Source organism: Pterocles gutturalis, unplaced genomic scaffold (assembly GCF_000699245.1).
Source record: "Pterocles gutturalis isolate BGI_N339 unplaced genomic scaffold, ASM69924v1 scaffold9333, whole genome shotgun sequence".
In the NCBI taxonomy this organism is placed as follows: domain Eukaryota; kingdom Metazoa; phylum Chordata; class Aves; order Pterocliformes; family Pteroclidae; genus Pterocles; species Pterocles gutturalis.
The window spans coordinates 83,551-108,012 of record NW_010125789.1 but is presented as its reverse complement, the minus strand read 5'-3'; the positions used below and the strand labels follow the sequence as shown (position 1 = coordinate 108,012).

Here is a 24,462-nt window from a genome sequence, read left to right as displayed (position 1 = left end):
AGCGGTTATAGAGTTTGGTAGAGTAACCGGAAGAAAAGCTGCTTGCAAGTTTAACGTCTTGAAACCAAGTCAACCCAATAGGATGGATGAACTTCCAGATCCTCCTAGGATCATACAGCTACAATTTCCTCTAGCTTAAGTTTCTTAAGCCACACTGTTGAGAAGAAACTCACCTTGACGCAGCATATGAAGCTGTGTCTGCAGACTGCCCATTCCTATTTTCTATGCTGTCAGACCAGCACTAAATTCACATCCATACACAGAAAAGTAGACAGCTAAATCTGCTGCAGTGTGACCAGGAAAAGCAGCTAGCTAGCTTCACTTTTAAATGTTAATGCATTAAATAAAACAGAGTCTTTAATCGTGTCTTTTCATGTGGTTACACATTCACCAGTCCTTTCTGGTGCAGTTTGGGCTTCTCGGTGCAGAGCTCCTGCCTAAAGAGAAGAAAGTCTGAGCTGCTTGTGACTGGCACTAGCAAGATGAAGCAGTTAAGGAAGAGAAGAAAGATGTAAATACTGGAATTTTACTGGAAAACTGAAGCATAACAAGTTTAGTTCAGATTCTGTATTTTCCTTGGATATCTAAGCTACCTGGGGAATTAAATTGGATCACTAAGTCAACGGGTATACAGTTAAGCTCAGTACAAAACAAACTGTGCTGTTTTCAGAATTGAAAATGTCTTTACAGCACATTATTGACTCCAGCATATTAACTTGTAAAACCACTAGTTTCACTGTCTCATCTATTGATTAGCTGCATGTATGGATGTTATAAATGAACAATCCAAAAAGAAATTACTATCATTTAGTCATTTTGGTCCAGACTTGAAAATGTATTCAAATGCTTAAAGACGAAGATAGGCGCTACAGGAAATAGTCAGAGCTCCTACATCGACACAAAGCTCGTGTAGCTGGTGTCCTCAGTTACTCTATACTCTGTGCAGAGGAAGGGAGGTTCCTCCAAAGGGAAAGTCAGAATTTTATGTTTAACATCTGTTTTTAATAGCCTCCCAGAGAAGCCTCACTCCCTCTGAAGACAGATTAGACAGACTAACCTACATTGAACACCTAAAGTAAGTTTGTAGAAGTCAGAGCTGTGACTTTTGCTTAAATTCACTTAAGACTCAAAGAGCCAGGAAGCCAGTGACAACATTTTCAATCAGCACACAGCAACAGACCATAAAGGTGAACTCGTTCTTTTTTCTTACTGTGAAACAGAAAACTAGTGATAGCTTCAGAAGTTAAACTGCAGCTATTTCAAAACACTTCAAAATCAATGGAAGATTCCTTTTGCATTTTCAAGGATCCTGGATCAGGGTCTTCATGAGTAGAAGAATAAAACTAAATGGTGTATGTAGATGGCATTCAACCAGAACAGGGATTGGGTTTAGCTGATCCATAATATTGAAGCAAACATCCCTGACTCCTGATTTCCACGCACTGGTCAATGTGTTGTCAATGATCTTCAGTCTGAGATTATGTTACTCAGGTCAGTGTGGTTTAAAATTTCCATTAACGCCCTCAAAACAATTATCATTACAAGGGTTTGTTAACAAAGCAATTGAAAGTGTTGTGATGCTTCTATGCAGGACCAGAAAGATGAAAAAATTGCACTATGCTACAAATGTTTGTCTCAGAAATGTCCTATTTTAAAAGCCACATGTTCTCAGCATTATCTGTCCTCAAAGGCAGCACTGGATTTGACATCAAAGCAACTAGACCTCAAACTATCGTGTTACCTGCTGCAAAAGGTGATCCTTTTCTTCTCATTTGCTCTCAGAGTCTCTATTCAGTCCTTTTAGGCCAGGACTTTCCAGTAACATTAAGCATAGCACTTAGATATGTCACTGTCTTAAGCTAAACTATAGCATAAATCTCATGATCTATTGGTACATCACGAATCTAGCATTTCTAGCATAGACTAGCATTAGAGAAAATCTAAATTATCATCTGTCTTGAACCCCTGAAGAGAAAACAATAAAAAAAAATTTTATGATACCATAATGACAAGAATAATACTTCACTTCATCTGGGAAGAGATGTCTTCCAGACTTCTCATTAATTCTTTTTTAAAGCCTGTTGAAATGTAAGAGCTCTGCAAAGTTTCATTCATTTTGTTTGTGCAGGGTAAAGTTTTCATTATAGCAAAAATACAGAAAATTTATCACTGCAAGGAGTCCACTTCCCTCACTCTCTTGCTATACTAAATCTGCAATTCTGATTTTGTGGGACAATTGTAAACTTGGTGCTTTTTTTGCAGCGACTAGAGTAGCATTTCCGCACTGCATGGAGGATTTGGCTCAGGCTAGAAACTGTGCTCTGGGTGGGGAAAAAGGAATTGGTGCATTCAAACCTGCAGGAAACGGACTTGGAAAAAATACTTGGAGCAAAATTCAGAAGCAAAATGAATAATGATTTGTGATATGCCCCAGTAGGTTAAATAGATACTGGGACCTCTGTTCATCTTCCTGTTATGAATATATGACTCCTCGGAGTCCTTTTGGCACACAGACAACACACACTCCAGGGGTCTCATTCCGATGGACCATATCCCACCAGTAACATCGTCTCTACATTAGGGTGGTGTGGACACAGAAGCATTTAGAAGACGTATGTGCTATGTAAAGATGTAAGGTGGAGCAGCCATGGATTAGTTAAAAAAAACATCCCAGAGCTGCAATGTCAAAGAGCTTAGGGGAGCATACCGTGCTGCTTGTGCACCTTCAGTGGACGTGTGTGTTTGTCTCCTAGGGCTTCGCCTGTGTAACTACACAGCCTCCAGTAATATAAGACCTTTAAAGGACATTATCTGACTGAAGCAGAGTCCTGCCTGTTGTAAGGGCTGCAGGACCCACAGAATATCAGGAAATAGGAACAAGTTCCTAACAAAAAACTGAAAAAGATAGAAGTTATTTCCTACTAGACCCTCAGGATGTGAATTAATTCCTGCTCCCTATATCACTCACCATAGTCTTTCAATGTTAGAAAGGAAGACTTGTGAAGGGAAAGGAAGGGAGGAAGAAAGAGTTTCCACAGTTTTGGCGGAGGGAGTGAAGCAGCCTGCAGTTGCCAAACAGATGATGTTTGATGCCCTAAAGGCTGTAACATGGCATCTGCTAATAAGGTGAGAAAAATTTCTTTGAATCTGGTAGTACCTTTGGCAGGGGTTCTTCCAGTAAGCTCTCCACTTCATGGCTAGATACCTTTTCTCCATGCTAATAGTTTTTCTTGGCACTCATAAAGCAGTTCAATGAGTAGATCCTTTCCAAATCTTCTAGCCTGTCAGATGCTGGTGGAGGAACACCTGTAACAATCTCTCTCTTTAAAGACTGAAGAGATTTTATTTGATGAATGCTGAAGAAATAAGACTTTAAAACAAAATACAGGTTTTACAGCTAAACAATAGCATCCATCCATTACAGATGCATGTGAGTAGAGTACTTAGATGTTCCAGATCCCATTTGCCATGCATTTCTGTAACTTTGGTCAGATAAAAAGTTCAAGCTGCTGAGGGAATACTCATAGTTTGTGATAGGATAAACTCAGAAACTGGACTTGGTTTCATCCTAATACAGATTACATGTACACAAACTACCCACCACGTTGCACATAGGAAGTTTTCAGACTACCCTCTTCACAAGAGTCTACTACTTGCTGCCTTTGGTTTCTTTGGAAACAACAAATCAACCATGAATTACTTACGTTTTCATGCTTTCATTTATGATTGTACTGGTACTGAGAAGCAGGTAGGACAGCTATAAAGACTGTTTTGTACGTTATTGAATCTGATGAACTGTCTGCTTTGGGCTCAATTTAAATTTGTCAAGAGCAGAAGTCCTCTGTTATCTTTTCCCCGTTCTACACACAAATGAGAACTTCCCACGTTTCAGAAACTGCTAGGTTTGAAGACAAGTGCAAGAGCTGCCAAAACCAACCAGTCAGCCCAGTCAGCTAACTCGCCATCTCCCCTCCTCCACGTGCCTGTTTGACATCACTCAGTTGTGTTTTCAACATTGTCAAAACGCATTTCAACCAGCATGAAGATCCAGCAGGAACTGGGCACCCTTGCAAGGGTGTGGAAGTTTCTGTCTTCAGAGGTGCACAGGTGGGGGAAACAGCAGCTCCGCCTGCTTAGCAGACCCAGAGCAATGCTATCCAAGGGAGGGAGGGGTGGCAGCGGTGGGGCGCAGGACCCCTCGGTTTCCAGCAGCCACTTCTACCAGTCTGGTACAGACCACTCCAAGTACACCTCTCCTGAACCACTGCTGTGCACCCAGTCAGCCAGATCCCAAGCTGGTAACGTGGCTGTGCTAGGTTATTTTACCAAAAGGTCTGGCCTATATGAACTATTAAAATCTGCACATGGTTTAAAGTAGAAGTGGTCAAACTCAATATTCCAAATTGCATTTATTATAAACTTATGTGATTTTGCTTCTATGTATGATCATCTCAAAGTTTTTTCTTTAAAAACTGAATAGTTCAATTAGTGTTTCTGAAAAGAAATCTCATTGGCTAATTAATCACTTTATTTCTTTACAATTTAATTTTCGCACTATATGATGAATCACCAGAATCAGTCAGTAGTGCATCTGCTGTCTGGCTAACTACCTTCATTTTGTTTGTAATAACAAATAAGTTACGGCTATTTTTAATAAATAATTTTTTACAATTGCTAAATCTGTTAGTAAAATTCACAGAGCTTTTGAGCTTCAAAACCAGCTTTCCAAACAGTCTGAAAAACAACAGAAAGTCCCATTATGATCCAAAAGAATAAAAACAATGCTTCAATTTGAAAAGAGAGTCACATTTTGGATTCCTTTTTCATACCCAGTTAACTTTATATACAGCTACAGTATAATGTGATAATAAATTTATATCCCTCCATTGTCACCTGTTCAAAATCCATCAGAATATTCAGGATTTTTTTTCTGTTTTTAAATCTCTATCAGAGCCTGTGTGAGAACTGGAATAAATAAACAGTCATGTTTTACCATACTGGAAAAGTTCCAGAAGGGAAAGGGCTCTTGACATTACAGAGCTAAAGGAGTTTTCAAGACACTTTCTATTTCCATACTCGTTCTTTTGTATGCTAGGTTGCCTGCCATTATGTTTATGTAATTCTGACAGTGTTCTTAATGACACACTAACAGATTGTAAAACACGCTGCTGGCATTTACTTGTTTTTTATATTTTTAAAACAATGTCCTTCATGTAACAGTAGTTAAGCGCGGCAGAAGGACATCATTAGAGCCATGGTTAAACTGTAATTTACACCATTAGGAAGGCAGGAGCAATTTTTATTGCCTGGCAATTTTCTTGCTGAAATATTTGGACCATATGGCTCAATTTGTGTAATAACCTTAATTTCAGCACCCTTCAGGTCTGCCTCCATCTCCTACGGAATGGTAAAATGCGGTTTAGCAGAAAAGGCAACTGTCTATACTTAGAGAGTTGAGATTAATAACATGTCACGTCCTGTTTTTGGTGAAGGAATTCGAACAGCAGCCAGATGGTATCTCTACAAATAACTGTCAGGGGTCTTGATCTAATCAATACAATGTATTAATACATCTCCCTTCGCTGCTTCTCGAGGGGCTAGCGTGCAACATCTGGAAAGATTGGGGGGACCGCCAAGTAGAAAGCTGATCCTTTTCAGAATCAAACTGAGCCCAATTAATTTTTCATGTATACTTGATAACTGTTTCATAATGAGCTATGTGTCTTGACGGAGTTAGGGTTGGCGGCACGAGCGGCTTGTGCTTCCTATCCCCATTCAGTCCACTTACAGAAACCAACCCATTAATCAAACTATCTGGCATAAAACTGAAATCTCAGCTCAGCAAGAGATCAATAACCAACCTTAAAAAAAAAAAAAAAAAAAAGGCAACAAAGACCCCACCACAGAACAAGGCTTTAGTGGGCAAAAGTATTCAGGCATGACATTAGTAATTACTTTAACAAAAACCAAAACTCAGAACCATACTCACCTGACAGGCACCTCTAACACAGAATTTAACATTAGCTTCCTGTCAAAAAGCAACATTTAAGTCCATTAAAAAAACACTGCCATCCTGCTTTCTAGATACAGAGGCCATCTGGCCCCTATTCACCATAATTGCTGTTATTGTCTCAAAAATAATATTTATACCATGCTGTAAATTAACAGACACACACCCATTCCCACTCCCAAAGAGCTTTCTATTGATAAACTCATGTTTTAGCACTGTGCAGGAATTAGGGTCTCACCCCGTAAAAAGAGAGTGTGGCAAGATTATACATGCATTCCGGTGCTTTTTGTAGAGTCTGAAAGGAGGAGAGAGAGAGGTCACTTGGCAGGCAGAAAATGGGAAACTGCAACAAGCATCGGGGAGATGAGCTTGAATGAGGCTGTGAAGCTGAGTGATGGGAATGGATTCAAAAGGGAGCAGTAAAGAGAAAGGACAGGAGGTCAGCTGAGAATACTAAACTTATCTTGCGTAAGACACCCCACGGCTGTTTGATGAGAATGACTTTGGTGACTGTAGACCTGGATTAGATTCAAACGGAGTCCCCAGTGGTACGAGGCTTTACGTTATATTACCAGCTCCCATGAGTCACACAGCTTGCTTTTGCTTTTTTTTTAAAAAAGAGGGAGGATTCTCTGTTTATTAAAATTACCCATTGCTTGTTAAAATTCCCTATGAAATATAAGCATGTGACATAACACTTTGCAACTAATTTGAATAAAAGACCTTATCTGTGGAGGAGAGTGGGGCAGGGGGCTAGGATGGGGGGTGGGGAGTGGCCTTTCTAATTATCAGCTGAAGAATTCCTGTATCTGTAGCTGTTGAGCATGACCCTCGGGATTTTAGGAAGCTGCCCTATGACTTTACCAACAAAGAGCATTATCTTGGAGTTGCCTGATTCATCCACTTAAGAATGCTGGTTAAATGTGAATTAAAATCTAGTCAAATCCAATTAAGTGTTTTTAAACAGATATCTAATTTGAAAAACAGCTGTACATATTACACAACAAATTTCTGCCTCCTCCTTCTCCATTTTTATTTCCTACTTACATATGAAAAAGCATCTGTAGCTTACCAAAACCTTGTTTTAAACCAGATTTAGTGCAGTCACACACAACACAGCACAAAGGGAAAGATGTCCCTCATTCCTATCAAAATATACCTAATGAGGTGAAGGGTTTTGGTGGATTTCTGTTTTGCTTATTCGGTTTTTACAAATTAGAAAACATCCAGTCAATGCTGTTTTTCTACAGTGCCGGATTAGCTTAATCTTATTCTCACAACTGAAAGGCAACACTTACAGAAAGACATAGTAGAGAAAAGCATAAATATACAGCCTATACAAAAACATATACAGAGAAACAGCACATGGAGCATTTATACAGTCTCATTTTAGGCATCTGCCTTTAGGCTTTGTCATGTGGTCACCCATTCTCTTACGACTGCAGGTGCCCAAACTGGAAAGATGACCACTTCCAGACTGCTGCCCACCACCACCTTTCTGTCAGAGGGTACCGTCTTCTAAATCTCTCAACCTGCGCAATGCCATTGTGGGGGTTAGGAAAGACCAGCTGATTAATCAGCTTAAAATCAACCACCTTCTGACTGACACATGCTGGTAATGGCACACAAGTGCACTAGAGGAAAGCAGTCTCATGGGAAGAATTGCATCCCAAGGACAGTAAATGTCCATGTCTTGGGTGTTCTGGAGGTTTCACGGTCCACAGAGGACATGCATCCTCCTAAGTTAAGTCAGACACTGTAAATATCCCTCAAAAGACCTAATTCTACATGTTTCACTCATTAAAAAAAGACCCTTGGAATGGGTGAAAACTGAATCTTGCACAAGGAAAACCCCAAAGATAAAACACACCAGATATTTCCAAATAGGTAACTAATTTATTTGTATAAAAAATTACCTATTGATCAAGGCACTCCGGTCTACTCAATCCAGAGCGTGCGATTAGACGTGGTCAGACATAACCCTATCAGTATTTTTACTTCTGGTCCAGAAATTTATCAAAGGGCAAAGTTACGTTAACTTAATGTTGCACACTGAATTACAGAGAAAATATTCAAGGAAAAATGTAATGAAATAAACTCCTTTGCTGTAACCTTCTCTAATTCAAATCACCATTTGCCTGACAACATACCAAGACCTCACAGACACCAGATAAACCTTTCCCTGCTACCCTGCACCCTAACTCACAAGGATTCTTTCATTCTTGGCAGAGCTCCAGCAGAGTCTACAGCTATGTTTCTGTGGCTGCTGAAAGCATCCAAGGAGACACTGAAATGGCCTTGGTTACAGCAAGGTTGGTATAAACAGAAGAGCTGAAGCCTTTCTCTCTCACCATTCTCATCCAGTTCTATTACCACAGTACTTCAAAATCATCAAAGTTGTGCAACAATCCATTTCATCCTTTCTGCTCTAATTAGGCAATTCTACATGTCTGTCTTGATAGGTGGGGCTTAGTGAAGCACTTCATCGGTTTCTGGAGGGGCATCATAGTGCCAATCCAAATGCTTATTTAAACAGAGCTGTAGTGCCAAATCCAGCATATTCTGCAGCAGCATGGAAACAACAGAATCCGTGAGACACAGATTGCCTCACACACTTTTTTTTTTTTTAGCAGCCATCAGTGTGAAGGAGCACTTGTCCTGTATTCATCCTGTGTAAGCTTAATAGTTCTAGAGATTAAAACACAGGAAGCATTTTATATTATTGGGCTTTCCTGGCAAATAAAACAATTACAGCAATTCCAGTACGAGCCCTTCCTGAAACTGTGCTAACGAGGCTCTGAATCTTAAAAACTGCATTTAAATCAAATGATACATTTGCAAACCTATCACATACAGTACACGCATAGTAGGTGTGGGTCATTTCGTTGGAATTAGATAGCAAATGTCTCTATACATGAGAGGTCACCAGTTGTTGTAAGTTAAAATCTTTTCACTGTTAGGCATAATTAAAATACTCTAACAGTGGTTTCAGTAATTTAAACATTGCAGTATTGTTGTAATATTTTTCTAGGCTTCAAGAGTTCACAATTGTTTGGTCCAATCAAATCTGGGAACACTGGAGAAGTTATCACCCATCAAGGTAATTACTTTCAAGTTGAAATAATTACTCCATCAATGTTAATGGTCTTTCAACTTCAATAAAGCACTCACCTGCCGATAATCACAGCTAACCTCTTGCTCTCATGCAATTCCCTCTCTATTTAGCAGGTTATATTACAGCCGTTAGAGTGGTCACTTGTCCTGAACAGCTGCTGAATTTCACTTTGATCGGCTGTGAACCATAAAAAAATTAGTCATCTGTGTATGATTCCCTCCTAACCCATAAGCCCTTGCAGAGCTAAGGATGCGATCTCTGGGCTGCATGAGGGCACTGCTGAGCAGCCATCTTGCTCCTGGTTGTGGCTACTCTCCACTCGCTAACAGCAGCACAGTAGCCTAATTAACTTTTGCCCTCCACTGCCATTTACAGCTTTCCTTCTCTGCTAAGCAGCACATCTTCTGAATTTATGGCATGTGAAGGGATTCCTCCATTTACTCACATCTTTTTTTCTTAGAGTGCAGTCCACCTCCCAGGCATCTGAAATAAGCATGTATAAAAAGGTTTCACCAGTCCCTCTCTTTGGTGTATTTTTTCTTATTCTTGTGGCCACGATCTTCATTCCATCTGCTATGAGGAAGCTGTCATGTACAGTCCTGCGTACTGCATTACTGAATAATGTTATGTACAAGGAACTTAACAATGGTCTATCTTATCTCTAATGCTGGCAAATGTTCACTGGTCTATATGAGGAAACAGAAATGAAGGATCACACACAGATGTATTAAGTATTTCTGAATGTGCTGAGTAGAAAGGAACTAACTCTGGAGGCAGGATTCCAGGTATCTGTACAATCCTGCCTAGGAGGTGTGTGTTTATGGCAGTACTAGCCACTAAAGATACTTTTGATATATTTTATATGGAGTTTTTCAGCAAGCAGACTTTATTATTTGTATTCTGTCTATCTATTCAATATATAAATTACTGTCTGGTTATAACAACATCATCATGCAAGCCAAAGCCTCATCCTCCTACCAAAGTCTCTATTATTATTGCTATTCTGCAATATGTCTGCAGATTTCCCTACCACAGATGAAGCATCTGCCAAGAGGAGCTTGGCCAGGGTAGCTACATACCATCTCCCCAAATAATGTAAGGTAAGCCAACGCGTGCTCTCAACTGTTAGCATAGCTGCATCCAAGTCAAAGTCTTTGCTGGTGCAGTGATATCAACTAAGAGACGTGTTAATTTTTTACACCCCAAGCTGACAGAGCTATGCCAAAAAAAGCCTTGTAGGATAAATTCAGCCTGAGAGCCTCATACTGCAAAACACATTGTGAGCAGACCTGTGCTTCTAGCTAGGCACAGGCGTAGGATTTCCTGGGAATAAGGCCTGTAATGCTGGCACCCATCTCCTGCATCCTCTAACAAGCAACTGGACTTTAGTGACATTCTGCTGAGGTGGATTTGACGCACCAAAGCCTTGATTCTACATATTAATCGTGGGGGTCACTGCCCACAGCAGGCAGAATTTTTCTTTAAAACCCTCATCTCTGGAAGGTCTTCCTTCACCAAGCACACTCTAGCAGCTACATATTCTTACATTTTTCACTCATCTTCTTGGCTTTGGATTCTCCTGCTCATGATAAACAACCAAATACGTGATGCAATTGTCACCCACAAAACATCTACCAAGAAAAAGTCCAAACTCACCCGCAGTTTTACACCACCGCAACATTGGGAATACAACAGTTCAAGAGCTGTGATGCTCTGATGCCATTTGGCAGGTACTGGCTTTATCATGAAATCAGCTCTGGGTCCTATGTTCACAAGCTTAAGCCCTAAGTTCACAAGAGTGAGAAGCTTGCTTTGAAAATCTAGTCACTTTGTGCAGATTCCTGTAAATGAGAACTTACTGTCAATCCATCCCTCTATTAGCACATCTGTCTCATGTTAGTGCTGTCAATAAACACTAAATATCGTTTGTGCTTTAGAGGGTTAAAATGGCCTGTGAAGGCATTGCGGGAGACACTTGTACTGCTGTAACCAGTCTTGACTTGACTTTGCTCTGCAAATAAACCAGAATGTCAGTTTAACTTGCTGTCACCTAACATCTGTCACTACACTCCTGGCCAAACAAGGAGGGAAACGGGTGACACTGGTCTTAAACTGCGAAGCATCAACATGGTTCCCGTGTACTTCACCTGCTTCTAACGGCGCAGGGAGATTCTCCTTTCATTTGAGCGGCAGCAGCTTTGGCTCTCAGCACTGAGGTCTCATTTTTATCTCCGCAGGCAGCGTAAACTTTCAAGGGGTCAGTGATAACCTTAAGGGACCAGACAGCCATACCTTTGACACATTAACTCAGATAGAGATTAATGCACCCTGACTGTGGAGTGAATAGCTGCATTTCAGGAAACTACAGTGGTAAGTCTGTCAAATGGTTTGAAAACCCAAAAGATGCTTCTCATTTGGCTCTGGAAATGGATGGAATCGAAACCATCAAATTAGAACAGTCTGCAGGGATATTAGCGAGAGCTTAATTTGTGTCCTGCAGTGTCACAAGTGTCACTGAATTTCTACTTGAGGTTTTGGTCAAGCTTTATGTCCTGTGGCAGGCAACCAGGGAGCGACTGACAAGAGCAAGGGTGCGATCGGCTACTGTGATTCTAGCACTGCTTTTTTTCTGGAATAATCTAATGGGATAAGAATGGAGTCTAACAGATTAAATAAAGGACCAAACTCATTGCTCGCTTAATACTTTAAGTCTTGCTTGTAACATGGAAGCTTGTGTGAGAGAATGACTAATGGCACATCCCACTAGGGAGGTCCAATAGAGATGCTTTAGGAGATTAAATGATTTAGCCTAGTACCCTGAAAGCTATATTTTAAAGGGGCAGAAGTTTAATCATTGGAATGCTAGTTCCTTCAATAAAATTACATTTTAATTAAAGTGTCTCATTCACAAAGCTACAGTTAAGTGTATATCAGCAATTTTGTTATAAAATTCTATTTTTAAGGGGTTATAACTTTGAAAGTTGGTGGCCAGGTTTTTTGCCTGCTGGGATAATTGACCTGAACTCCTGAAGACATCTTTGAGAGCAGGACTCTGTGCACTTTCTGTCAATAACTTTGATTCAAAGCTTTAGCTGTTCTGCTCTATTCAGAAGAGGCAGGATTCAGATCTCAGCTCCTTGGTATAAATCAGCAACAGCTCTATCACATTAATGTAGTTGCAACAGCTCAAAGTGAGTGCAACTGATGGAAGAGCTGTGCAGAAAGATTCCTCCCCAAAGGGTAGTATAATATTTAAAAATAAAAAGGGTAGCAAAAATAATAATAAATAAATTTTCATGAGAAAGGACAGCAGAAAAAACATGCAAGTCAGCTTTGCTGCAACACTAGTAGAACAGCTATACATATGCTGCCAGAATGTCATTTTGATTCAGGATAGTGTTTGGGGAAAATAAAGGATTTTGGAGCCAGGAAAATACTAATTCAGTAAATAATAGCTTGTTAATTTAAAAGCCTTTTAACTGATGCTGTTAAAGAAACACACTGTGGCAACATTATTTAAAAGGCCATTTTGGTAGGTTTTATTACCCACAATACAACCATCCTGGACATTTTCTGTTGTTGTTGGCATGCTTAGAAGACACTGCAATGCATGACCGGCCAGGTCAATTCTGATGCTCAGCAACACATTGCACGCTGCTGAAGCACAGTATTAGGAGAAGCCGTGTCATTTCGCTGGTTTTGAAATCTTAAGTGTGCCATCACAATCATAATTGTGATTATTTTTTTTAAACAGGTTAAGGGAGCTAAGTATCAAAATCCTACTGAAATTCAATAACTTTAAAATCCCAATCTACTTTTAAAACCTAATGTACTGTACAGTGCAAATGCAACTATTTCAGAAGCCAAAAGTCTATGTTCCTATCGTTCAGTTCAGGACCTGTTTTATTTTTCAGGAAAAGATGTATTACAAACTCAATCCGTTTAGGCTTCCAGGAAGCTAGACACAAAAGTGCTTTGGAACCATATGATCAGAAGAATACGTAAGATGACTGAGCTGGAAACTTTTCCCACCTCATCATGTTGGGAGTTGTCTAAGGGAGTTACTTAAAGGTTACTATTGGGTATTCTGGAGAAAGCTCTTTAGGATCCTACTTGAATGTCAAACAGATACTTTATAATTGGGGTAATTAAGAATTTAGGGGATTTCTGGTGTTATTCAATACAAACATGGCCTATGAAAATCATTTAGAGAAAATTCTAGGTTTATGAAATTGAGGTGGCACTGCTGAGGAAATACAACCTTATTACAAGCTCATTAAATATTTTCTAAAACTTATTTTCAGGATACAGCCAGGTACAGCTGCTTTCCTAACACACAGCAGTTCAGTTCAACTATCTATAAGCTGTCTTTCTACAGAAAGACTAGAATGTCATATATAGGCGGGAGGAGCAGCGGTAACAAACCATAACCACTTCTGTCACTGATTTATACAACGTTGTTAGTCAGTTCACAAAACAACCTTCACCCTCCTAAGTCTATCCCTCCACATACTGAACAGAAATGTAATATTTACAGACATTCATGTTTGGCAGGTACCCTGAAGGGAAAGGCATGTTAGCAGTGCAAAGTAACTTTCTAATATAAGTACGTGTAATGAAAGTAAAAATAGATCTGCTTTTACTACTGAAGAATTGTGAGGGGAACATGCAAATGCATTGCATAGATGAACTATGTAATTACTAATTAATTCATTCACTTTGGGATTCCAACTGAATTACAAAACTAGAATTATATACAAGGAGGGCTGATTTTGTTGTTTTTTGTGCAGATCCCATGGAAATATTTCAACAGCCAGACAAAAGCCTCTGGACAGTATTTTCAGAGCAAGGCTGACAAAGTTAGATGCATGTGCTTAATTCCTCCAGGCATGATCTATGCCTTTGAGTAATCTGCTTTCCTCTACCAGGAATTAGATATTAATATGAAATGTTTCAGTCTGCATTGGGCCAAACACAAAATTTAAACCGACAGAACTACAGCCATTGGAAACCCCACTTTTCCAATCAGTGTTAAATGAGGTTTTAAAATAGCACAGAGATCAAAGAAGAGTAAAAACAACTTGAAACTGGTTTTGTGGTCCAGTTCTTACCGTTACGGTTAGTGCTGTAACAGCTGGGATGCTAAATGTTGGATCGCTGTGTTTTTCTTGATAGACTACTCGATACTGAGAAATAACACCATTGGGAGAGACAGGCTGGGTCCAGTTCAATCGTACTGAGTATGCACTTGTTGCTTGTGCCCAAGGGGCTCCCATGCCCCACGGGGAAGCCTCCAGAGTTTGGGTTGAAGCCCACAGGCTGTCCACTGACCCCACAGCATTTTGAGCTCTGGCACGATATTCATAGAGAGTAAATGGCTGTAGAGCATCAGACGCATCAATAAATTCCAAAGGTCCTTCAGCCCAAATGAACAAAAGCAGCTCTTCTTGACTGCCCACTGGACGTCTGAAATTAAATCCAAGGCAATGTGTTTAAAACAGAAAATAACTTTAACAGTCCCGTAGTAGTAGGTCCTGAAGTTCTACATTCAACCTGTACCTCAGAAAAATACAGAACTTATTTCTATACATTACCCACACACAAGGAATGGCCTACCTGTCTTTGCATCTTAAAAGCATTTCCCTGAACTTGGTTAAGTGCTGACTAGTGAAGAAGAGATTTTTGAGGCAATCATTTAATTATTCTCCTTTATCTAGAAGAATACTATAAAACATGTCAAACAAGTCTGCTGTCACAGTCCAAAGCAGCAGAATAGCAATACAATAGCATATTATCTTTTTAGGAGAGAACATATCAGATATGAGACTTTCAGAATTTAGAATGGGAAATTTTAAATCCATATGTAGTTGCTAAGCAATGACTTGAATTGCAATACGGGTGCAAGTTTTCAACATTTCTGAAAATCAAACTATTCATGGAAGTACTCACTTCAGGATCCCTCATTTATGGAAAACTTGCGACCAATTTACTTGAGAAAAATGTTTCCTAGTGAACAAGGGATAAACAATTCTATCATGCCCTCAAAACCAAAGACATGCACTTTTAAATTCTGGTTTGCTCACAATAAATATCCCATTGTTTCTTGCAAATGGAATATGCAACCCCTTGTGCATAAACTTAGCAGAATTTGCAGCTCTACCACAAGAACTCATTAAAATATCACAAGTAGTGCTTTCTGTAACAAACTACATATTTTTTCCAATGCTGTTTTTGTTTAAAAATGCAAACTTAAGATATATGAAGACAATTCACTGTATAGGCTTTTGGCCCAATAGGGTTTTATTTTTGTATATATATATGTATGTATACATACACACACTTCGTACTATAGATCTGCCTGTGTTGGACGTGGTGATATTCTGAGTATCAGAGGAGATCACAGATGATCCTCAGCCCCTTTCTAATGTAGCCCCTTCTAGTATATAATTTACAACAGTTGTAATAAGGCAAGCACTCCTCTTCAAAACAGAGCTATCAAATCAATTCTTTCACTTGGCATAAAAATGTTTGTGTGAAATTAAGTTGGTTACGTTTAACCACTGTGATAAATCTCAGCGATGGTTGTGCTGTACTGCACATGAATTTAAGTATTTCCCCTACTCTTCACAGGAACCTTGGCCTTTGCAGAACGTAAAAGCACTTTCACCCTCCATGCCAACAACAAAAAACAAATTACATTATCCGCCACTTTTATTGCAAGTAAGGCAAATTTGCAGAAGTAAAATTGGTTTGTCTGACTACTGGGTGTCACCATCACTACACACACACAGAAGATGAAGAACATTTCTTTGGCAAGAGAAAATCTGTATTTCACAGAATTCTGTCAGATTTTATTTTTTATTTTGTTAGATCAACCCAGGAATTACTTTAAAAATACAAAATGCAAGAATTTTTAAAAACTGATAATCTTAGCTGCTCGTAGGAATATATACCCACATCTTTACATGCAAATATGAAGAATATAATGAACGCATGTGTGTACACAGCTGTTTATTCATCCTTTGTGTATATGCATATATAAGGCACACACAAATACATTCTTTTATGAAATTGAAGAATTTTTGCTAAACTCCGAGATAAGAAGTCTACATGAACACTGTTTAGTTTAAAAGGGTTAAAGCATGATTTAAAAAAAATAGTTTTGAGGTACAATGTGTCTAGTGTAGTGAAACAGGCAAATTACAAGATGTTTTAATACTAAGAATTGGTTGACAGAACAGGGTGAAGAATGGCAGGTAGAACAGGCAGGAAAGATTCCCTAGCAATTCTCTCTCTTGCAACAAAATGCCTGGAAGAGTCAGGGTACAAAATTTCCCATTGACCCCAAAATTCCATCAGCTATTTTTAATACACTTCCCCATGCTCTATTGTAATGGCAAATTAAGCCTTATGCAGAACTCTCTTTTAGATGCTGTTCACTGATTTAATGCAAGAAATACTATTCTGAAAGGTGAATCACTACTATGTCTTTCTGCTGTACATAAAACCATGGTCTCTTCCATCTGTACTCAAAAACATGCCCAAAAAAATTCTCTGTAGATAAGTGAAGAGAGAGTATATTTTAGTGCAATAAAGTCACATTTAGTATGCCTTGTCTGACCAAGCAGTATGGCACTTAAATGAATACATAAATTTATGTTTTATAAATTTTCAAAAAACTGTGATAAACAGTTTTTTCACACTGAAAGATCAAATGTGCCACCAGCTGTAAGCTCATCCACAAGCAAAGCTGTACAATGTAGTCTGGTTAAGTATTTAGATCTTATTACTGCTGAATATTTAATGAATGAAACTTATGGTTAGGTAAATTGTTCCATCTGTAGTGCTAAAACCCAGAATATCTTCATGTATGAATAAACTTTGAACAGAAGTGGTTGAACAGTCTGTAATCATTTCAATCGTCTTAAGATTTAAGATTCAACTGCTCATTTAACTGGAAGTGTTTCTTACGTACAATGAGCTGCAAAGGAGAATAACATTTCCAAGAGCTGGAAGCTGTCTCTTCATCTGCATTGTCTGATTTGCTGCTTACATTTATTTCAAAGATGCTCAGACACAGTTATTTTTATAAGGGCAAATTCTCCCTGCCCCACTGCCAATCTGAGCCAGATGATATAAAGAGGAAAATATAATCTTCTTTGTGACAGATAACTCCAGAGCTATATGCAGAGGACTGCGGCAGCACTAACTGCAACTCTCACCCCTCAGCTTCCTTATGTAGCATGAGACTCAGTGAATCCCTGAGGTCTTGCAGGTCAACCCAGAATTATTCTTCACATGTTTACCTTTTACCATGCAACAAAAGTACAAGTTTTAGCAGTGCCTGCTGTCTTCCTTACCAGAGTGGTAATGAGTTATTTCTAGAAACACTGAGAAGTCCTGGGATAAAATTCAAACAATGGGGGAACCACACCGTCAAATACGGGGCACTAATGCAACATCAACAATGCTCCCCCTTTAAGTTTCACATGCAATTAAACAAAGCAGGCTCGCTTACCATTTGGATTCAACAAATCTATACTCATGTAGTATGTGTGGTTTTCTATTCTCTTTTTTTTTTTTTTTTTTTTTACAAGTTTTGATATCAAAAAGTGAACAAGAGGAATGTGAGATTATCACATGTAATATGCTAGTTTCGATGAGGTATTATATCAATTACAAGTATAAATAAAACCCTTCAGGAGTTCATATACTCAATGACATATCCATCTAGAAGTGTTCTTATATTAAACCATCTACTAATATTTGTGCCTGGGAAGCTGTCTTTGGTGCAGCTCATGGTTAAGGGTATAAAGGTAAGCAATGAATTAATCATAAAAAGTCAGTCCAGAAGCCTCTACACTGCAAGTTACAACAGTCAACAGCCACTGAGACATGTCCTCTGCCTTAAATTGCCTGTTGATTTTTCTGCTATATTTTCACCATCAGGATTGCTATACTACAATCTCGCATGTATACACTAAATAATATAATCTTACTGAACATTACCGAGACTCTTTGACAGAAGTTCAGATACTCCTTTAAGCAAGATATGAACCAAAATACATCTAACTTCACAGGCAATATTTCTTTAATAGTCTTCTCATGTGCATCCTACACAGTGCATGCTGATGGTCAACAGAGAACAGTTCCATTAGCTGATATGACCTGTATCTTATTAAAACACAACAAGAAATACATCACCTATTTCCATAATATTATTTTTCCAGACTAGAAATTTCTGTGGTTGTCAGAGGGATGTCATGTAATGATGAACAGGAAGAGAAATAGATTAGGTGATTGTCTCATGAACCAGATCTTTTCTCATTCACAATCTCTTCTAAGTTGGGTCCTTGCTAGAAAAGTTTAAAAGCCTCAGATCTGTGTTTAAAACTGCTAGATGAACAAAACATAAAATGTCATCATCTCTTTTATCATAAACTAACATTTTCATTTTTTTTTCTAACAGAATGGCTGCAAACTTGGAAGTGCCTTTATGATTCTAGAGGAAAGCATGAGTCCTGCTATTTTAATGCAAAGATCTGCACACACACTAAGCTCCCCAAGCATTCCAGGTTTTGAGTTAAATGAATTTATTTTGGTGGTGATGCAGTAAGGAAGAGGCACACGATGAAGAAGAAATTACATGCCATAACCTCCTGTAGAAATACTGCAGTCTTGCTGCTATAACAATGTGAGGCTATGTGTGGCTACAAAATGAAAAAGAACTATGTGCTTACATCCCATTTCTGATTTTTTTTGCAGCTATCTGAGAAAGATTTGATATTGTTGTTGTCTAAGCACATTTAAACTTCAGCTGAAATAACTGCCAAGTGATTCATGCCTATGTAGGTGAATATAACGATTGTATCTGGAGCCCCAGTGCGCCATTTTCATTTCACTTTAAATAAAAAACAAAATGTATCTATGTCAGTCAGTGCCCTTCTGCTGTACTCAGAGGTATCAAACAGGCTACAATTATGATTGTGAAGTGATTGTGTCACATTGGAGGAAGGTTTATTGCTTTTGAGTCTGCTAGGCAGTAACACATTCTGTTTCATATTACTCTTTATATCATTGTTTGGCTGTGACTAGAATAATCAAATGCCATCAAATGCTGTCAAATTCAATTTACAGTATTTTTCACTGAAGCAGGCTTTCTGCATTATATTTCCTGTTTTCCGTTTCTGTGGTTGCCATGGAATAGCAATGGTAATCATCAGCTTTATTTACAAAACCAACAGAGGGAGGACATGTTTTGGGCTATAACATACACTTTATTCCTCTTTATACACAGGAGGGACTTGGGTTTTTTGATCAGACAATTAAAAAAAAAGCAAACAAAAGGATATTTCAACAGAGCAGGAATTTTTAGAGCCTACTAATGTGTTTAAGGCAGAAGTGAATTTATATTAATTATCAATGCTGCTTCCAAAAGGTAATTTGATTCCTTTTCTTCTCCATCACAACTCTAATGTAATAAAATGCCCCAAACTCTTTGTGGGAGGTTATGTTCAGCCCAGCGTGTGCTTGGCACACATATAGAGCTGGGAAAACCAGGAACTCAGTTTGAATTCCTGTCCAATACATGGCTTGAGTTTTATATTCTCAGACTTTCTGAAGCTATTCAAGAAGGTCCCTTCAGTGAGCTTTTAAAAAAGGGTCAATGGGCACAGCAGATGTCAGTGCACTGTTACTTTGATACTTCCCTAAACACAGCTATCTACGGAGAAAAATCCTCACACAGGATGAAGCTCCTCACAGGGAGTGAGGATGTGTCAGTCAACTACCTAGAGAAGGCAGCTCTCCCAGCACCAAGGAACATAAATAGATGCACTGTAATCACACTCCAGATTACTTACTTACAAACAGGAACATAATTTATCTTGGAAAATTGATCTGTGTTAGGAATATAGATACCTTTTTTTTGATTTTAAAAATCTCAGAAATGGTGGATTACTCTTGTTTCTGTTCCAAAATCCTCAACTGTCTATCAGAAAGGATTGAAGAATGTATCTAGTGGACTGGGTAAACACAGTGACAGTATTTATTTTTTTTTGTCCCTTTGAATTTTTAAAAATATATTTTCACCTGCTTTTTGTCATTTGTAGATCAGGAAGATGATTCTTGTCTCAGCTCTTACTCTCCACTTGTCTATCCATAGAAGAGCATCTTACCTTAGCATTTGAAAGGTAATTTACATTTTACCATATACTTCTACACTTTTTTTCACCTCCTAGTTTATCAAGGAATAAAGAAATGAACAGTTCAATATGACTAAGTATCTGAGGTAATAAAAGCATTTACCTGTAAATAAAGTAGTTAGTAATGATGCCATTTGGTTTCTTAGGTGGTGCCCATTTCACTTCTATGAGTGCAGATCCCACTGCTTTAACAACAGGTGGGCTCAGATCTCTAGGAGGTGCTTCAGCAGTTCTTGAATAAGTTTGACCGCCCACTCCGCACCCACCTACAAAACCAGAAGTTTGCTTAGGGATGAGACCTTCTTCCTCAACAAAAAATACAGTAAAAGCAAATGAACGTCAAGTAAAGAAGCTCATGATTATATGGTGCCTCATTTAACCACATTTCACTATAAAATACGCGTTTAAATTACCACAACTCCACTGATGAATTGCTCTTGATTTTCACCAGTGCAGGTGAGGAGAGAATTGGTTCCAAAGTGTCATTTTAGAAAGACTTATGAAAATTTCCATTGAAGTCAAGGGATTTTGTAATATTTGGGCTCTTCTCTCCTGTCTTTATGATTACAGCTTCTTGTTGGTGAACAGTTACAGAACTGATTTTGTTCTGTATGAACATTTTCAAAAATTATTAAGCTATTTTTGAAGAGCTTTTAATAAAAAGGCACACTTAACCTAAAACACATTTTTAAAATCTCCATTTAAATTATTCATGATATAACATGGAGAAATATTTAATGCTTCATTCAATGCTAGGCTTCCTTTTTACTAGGTAAACATTTGACTCCAATGTAGGAATAAGATTTTATCTGTTTTGCTGAGTTGAGTTTATCTGGAAAATCTCCACTCCCTTCCAGTCACAGAGGCGAGTCTTTTAACATCATCTTACCATTCTGGCACGCTTGTATTCTTATCTCATACAGGGTGTAGGGTTCTAGACCATCGACAAAAGCAAAATGTGCACGTCCTACTGGCTTCACCAGTAGAGTGGGACTGCTTGCATTTAGTAGGATGTTGTATTCCAAAGGCACATTGACAATGAACATCCCTGTTGAGAAACCGAGAAGAACCAGTGATTATCTGAAATACTAACAACAGTGCAGGACAACTTCAAAGAGGCATTTTTAAATGTAAGCCCCCTCTGGAGGTTTTCCCTACTGCCTCTTTTGGAAACTACAATAATTTAAGTATAAGCTGAAACAGATCTATCTGCAGATCACAACTGGAAGACAGACATTACAGTTCTTAGTTAAAAATAAAAATTCAATTCAGTCAATGCCTGCGCTGCAATAGCTACTTCTGGGAAGAGTGACCTTATGACTGGGAACCAGGCAGCTCTTATTTCTTTATGTTGGACCGGCAACAGCTACTTAAGCACTGCTGTTTGAATATGGAGTCATATGATCAAAAAAGGTGAATCGCCAGCATTCAGCAAGTTATTCCTTTTCATCCCAGCAGCAGTAGCTGGTAGGTTCTTAGCCTGCTTTACCAGTAAAGTACAATACAGTATCTTGAACCAAGAAACATATAATTTCAACTGATATAAAAACAAACTGTAGTTTTTGTTGGAGAAAAAACCCTAAATTTTTACTATTTTGTTTTAATTAAAACCTTTTCCCCATCTGTTCCTCTTTCCATGCTGTCAATTCCTAATTTTCCAGTTCTGTTGTGAAGCTGAAAAAATCAGTTTGTTCACAAGAACAAGCTAAGCCATATGCCACATCTTCACAAGGTTCCTGCATCTTCTCTTGTTTCCTCCCACACGACTTCTCAAGTTTTTGTTTGTTTTTGTTTAGTTTTGTTTTGTAACCAGGAAATGGGCTGTAGGCTTTTTATATTTTGTCTGCTATAGATTGTTCTATGCAGACAGCAGCAATTTTATTAAACCAAGAGAAGAGTGTCTGTTAAGTGTGTTTCCTTCATTCCGCAGTCATCCAAGGCACAGAAGAACAAAAAATAGACAAGGTAACTTTCTGAAATGAGTCAAGATGTATCTGATTAGCAAGAGCACATCTCTTCCAACACAACACCTACTTTAGATGTCCCAGAGATGTCTTTGTGATTGCACCAAGAACCAGATACCTATGAGCAATTCTGAGACTTCTCCAGATCTTGAGAATCTTTCCATTCGTAACTTTGGAAAACAACTCCATTCTTTCTCCTAATTGTGGTTTTGGTCCTTTTCTGATAAACTATCTACATTGATACTATTACCCTGAAACTACAAAGAGCATTCGTAGGTGAGTATGCACATCAACTAAAAGAAAAATTACAGGAAATTAGAGAGATTTCAAGTTTCTTTGTGGTACTAGAAACAAGTCAAGTACTTTGAAAGATCAGAAAAATCTTTCAAATGCCAAGTTTTTACAATTCTCAGAAGAAAAAGAGGACATAAAAATCTCAAAGAAGTAAGATGCTGCTGCCTCGCTAGGTGCTGGACAAATAGCTGAAAAAAATAGCCCTGAAGTAGAGGCATGACTTCAATCTTATTCAGCTGCTCAGTTTACAAGAAGAAAAAAAGATGCTGACATTAGTTGCCAGAAGAGGTGAAGGGAGAAGGAGACAGAAAGTGCAAAAATCCCAGTGTAAAATTTTCCTTTTCCAGTGTGAAAATTTCAAGGAAAACATCAAGATCTAATAATTCAGAATGGAAAAACAGAAATACAAGTTTTGAAGAAGATGGCTTCTGCAACATAGAAAATTATTTTTTGTCTGTGATACATGAAGATGAAAAGTTCTGGAAGAGTGCACTTGAGTATGCATTATATAATTATACCAGTAATTAAAGATATATTATTACAGCTAAATTACCATCTTTTAACATTTTTCATTCCCTCCTCCCTCCCCCCCCCCCCCTCTTTCTCACTCCCCCCCCCCCCCCACCCCCTATAATTTGAGTGCCTGTAAAGAGCACAACAGAAGACCCAAAAGTAAGAACTTGAAATGGTAGAGAGCACATCAAATAGAAACCTTTCTAACTCTTGGAGTTAGGTCCCCTTCTTCTCCAGTCCTGACAACAGACCAGATATTTAAGTCAGAAAAACCCACTAGCTTATGAAAGTGACATATAATTTGCTTTTGTGCACACGATCAGTGTATTTATTCTAGGCAAAATTCACCAGAAACCTTTGAAATTTGAACTATTCAGAATGCTTGACTTCCCAAGGAAAATTAAACACAAACAAGGACAGTTGAATCCAGACATCAATATGCAGCAAACGATACTTATTTCAAAATAATTGACCTATCCACGTCTAATATTCAGTCCATATCTCAGCAGAAATGCTAAAAAAAACACAACCAAAACCCTAAATCTTAAAATTCTGCTAAATGTTGCAATATATTAGGAATGATTCTAAGAACAAATATGCTCAGGAAAAAAAATATTCTCAAGAAGTGAACATGAAATTGTACATAAAACCAAGTAAACATCCCAAAATATTCCAATATCCAATGGAAATCCCTCTACAATTTGACAAAATTGATCAAATTCTAAGATCAAAGGATCACTTTATAATCTGAAAAATAAAAAATATATACTCATACAACACAGAAAATTGAAAAAAACCCCTTTCTTCCAGAATAGCCTTCAGCATCTGATTCCAGTCTGAAACTACTGCCTTGTGTGCTCTGACGACTGAAGGAAACGAAATGGGCATATTTGTTAAAGTCTGCTGGGAAACCACACGACTTGGTTAGTTCCAGAGTTCATAAATTTATGTCAGAATAAAAGGAACCATAAAAGCACAAGTGAACCAATTTACCCTAAATGCAAATGGCAGTTTTGTTATTTGGTGTCAAAGTTACCATGAGCACAATGACAACCTGCCATAACACATTTTCATGTTCGCTAAAGAACAAGGATTTAGTTGGTTAATATTCCCAGCAATACTCTTTTTCATAATTTACAACAACTAGATGCTGATAGGTTATTTAACATTTATGAAGTTAAGATGTAATCAGAAAAACCCTGATTATCTTTACAAATAAAAAAGTTAAATTATTCCACTTTTTTTCCTCTGCGACTTCATTTCACAGCAGGTGCACATTTTGCAATGGGACAAGTCAATCAAACTAAACCTTGATTTTTTTTGTGGGTATATTTGGATAACATTCAATGGACAATTCTGTGC

At 38.3% G+C, this 24,462-nt stretch overlaps 1 protein-coding gene across 1 annotated transcript in view; it reads right to left on the bottom strand.

Annotated features, from left to right (window-relative positions):
* USH2A (Usher syndrome 2A (autosomal recessive, mild)) overlaps positions 1-24,462 on the bottom strand; it is a 132,634-nt gene that overhangs the window by 36,555 nt on the left and 71,617 nt on the right. The window contains exons 21-23 of the mRNA XM_010078723.1: positions 21,219-21,377; positions 20,433-20,595; positions 14,237-14,591 (exon numbers count right to left, since the gene is read on the bottom strand). Coding sequence (XP_010077025.1) covers positions 14,237-14,591; positions 20,433-20,595; positions 21,219-21,377 — 677 coding nt within the window. The remainder of the gene's footprint in view (positions 1-14,236; positions 14,592-20,432; positions 20,596-21,218; positions 21,378-24,462) is intronic.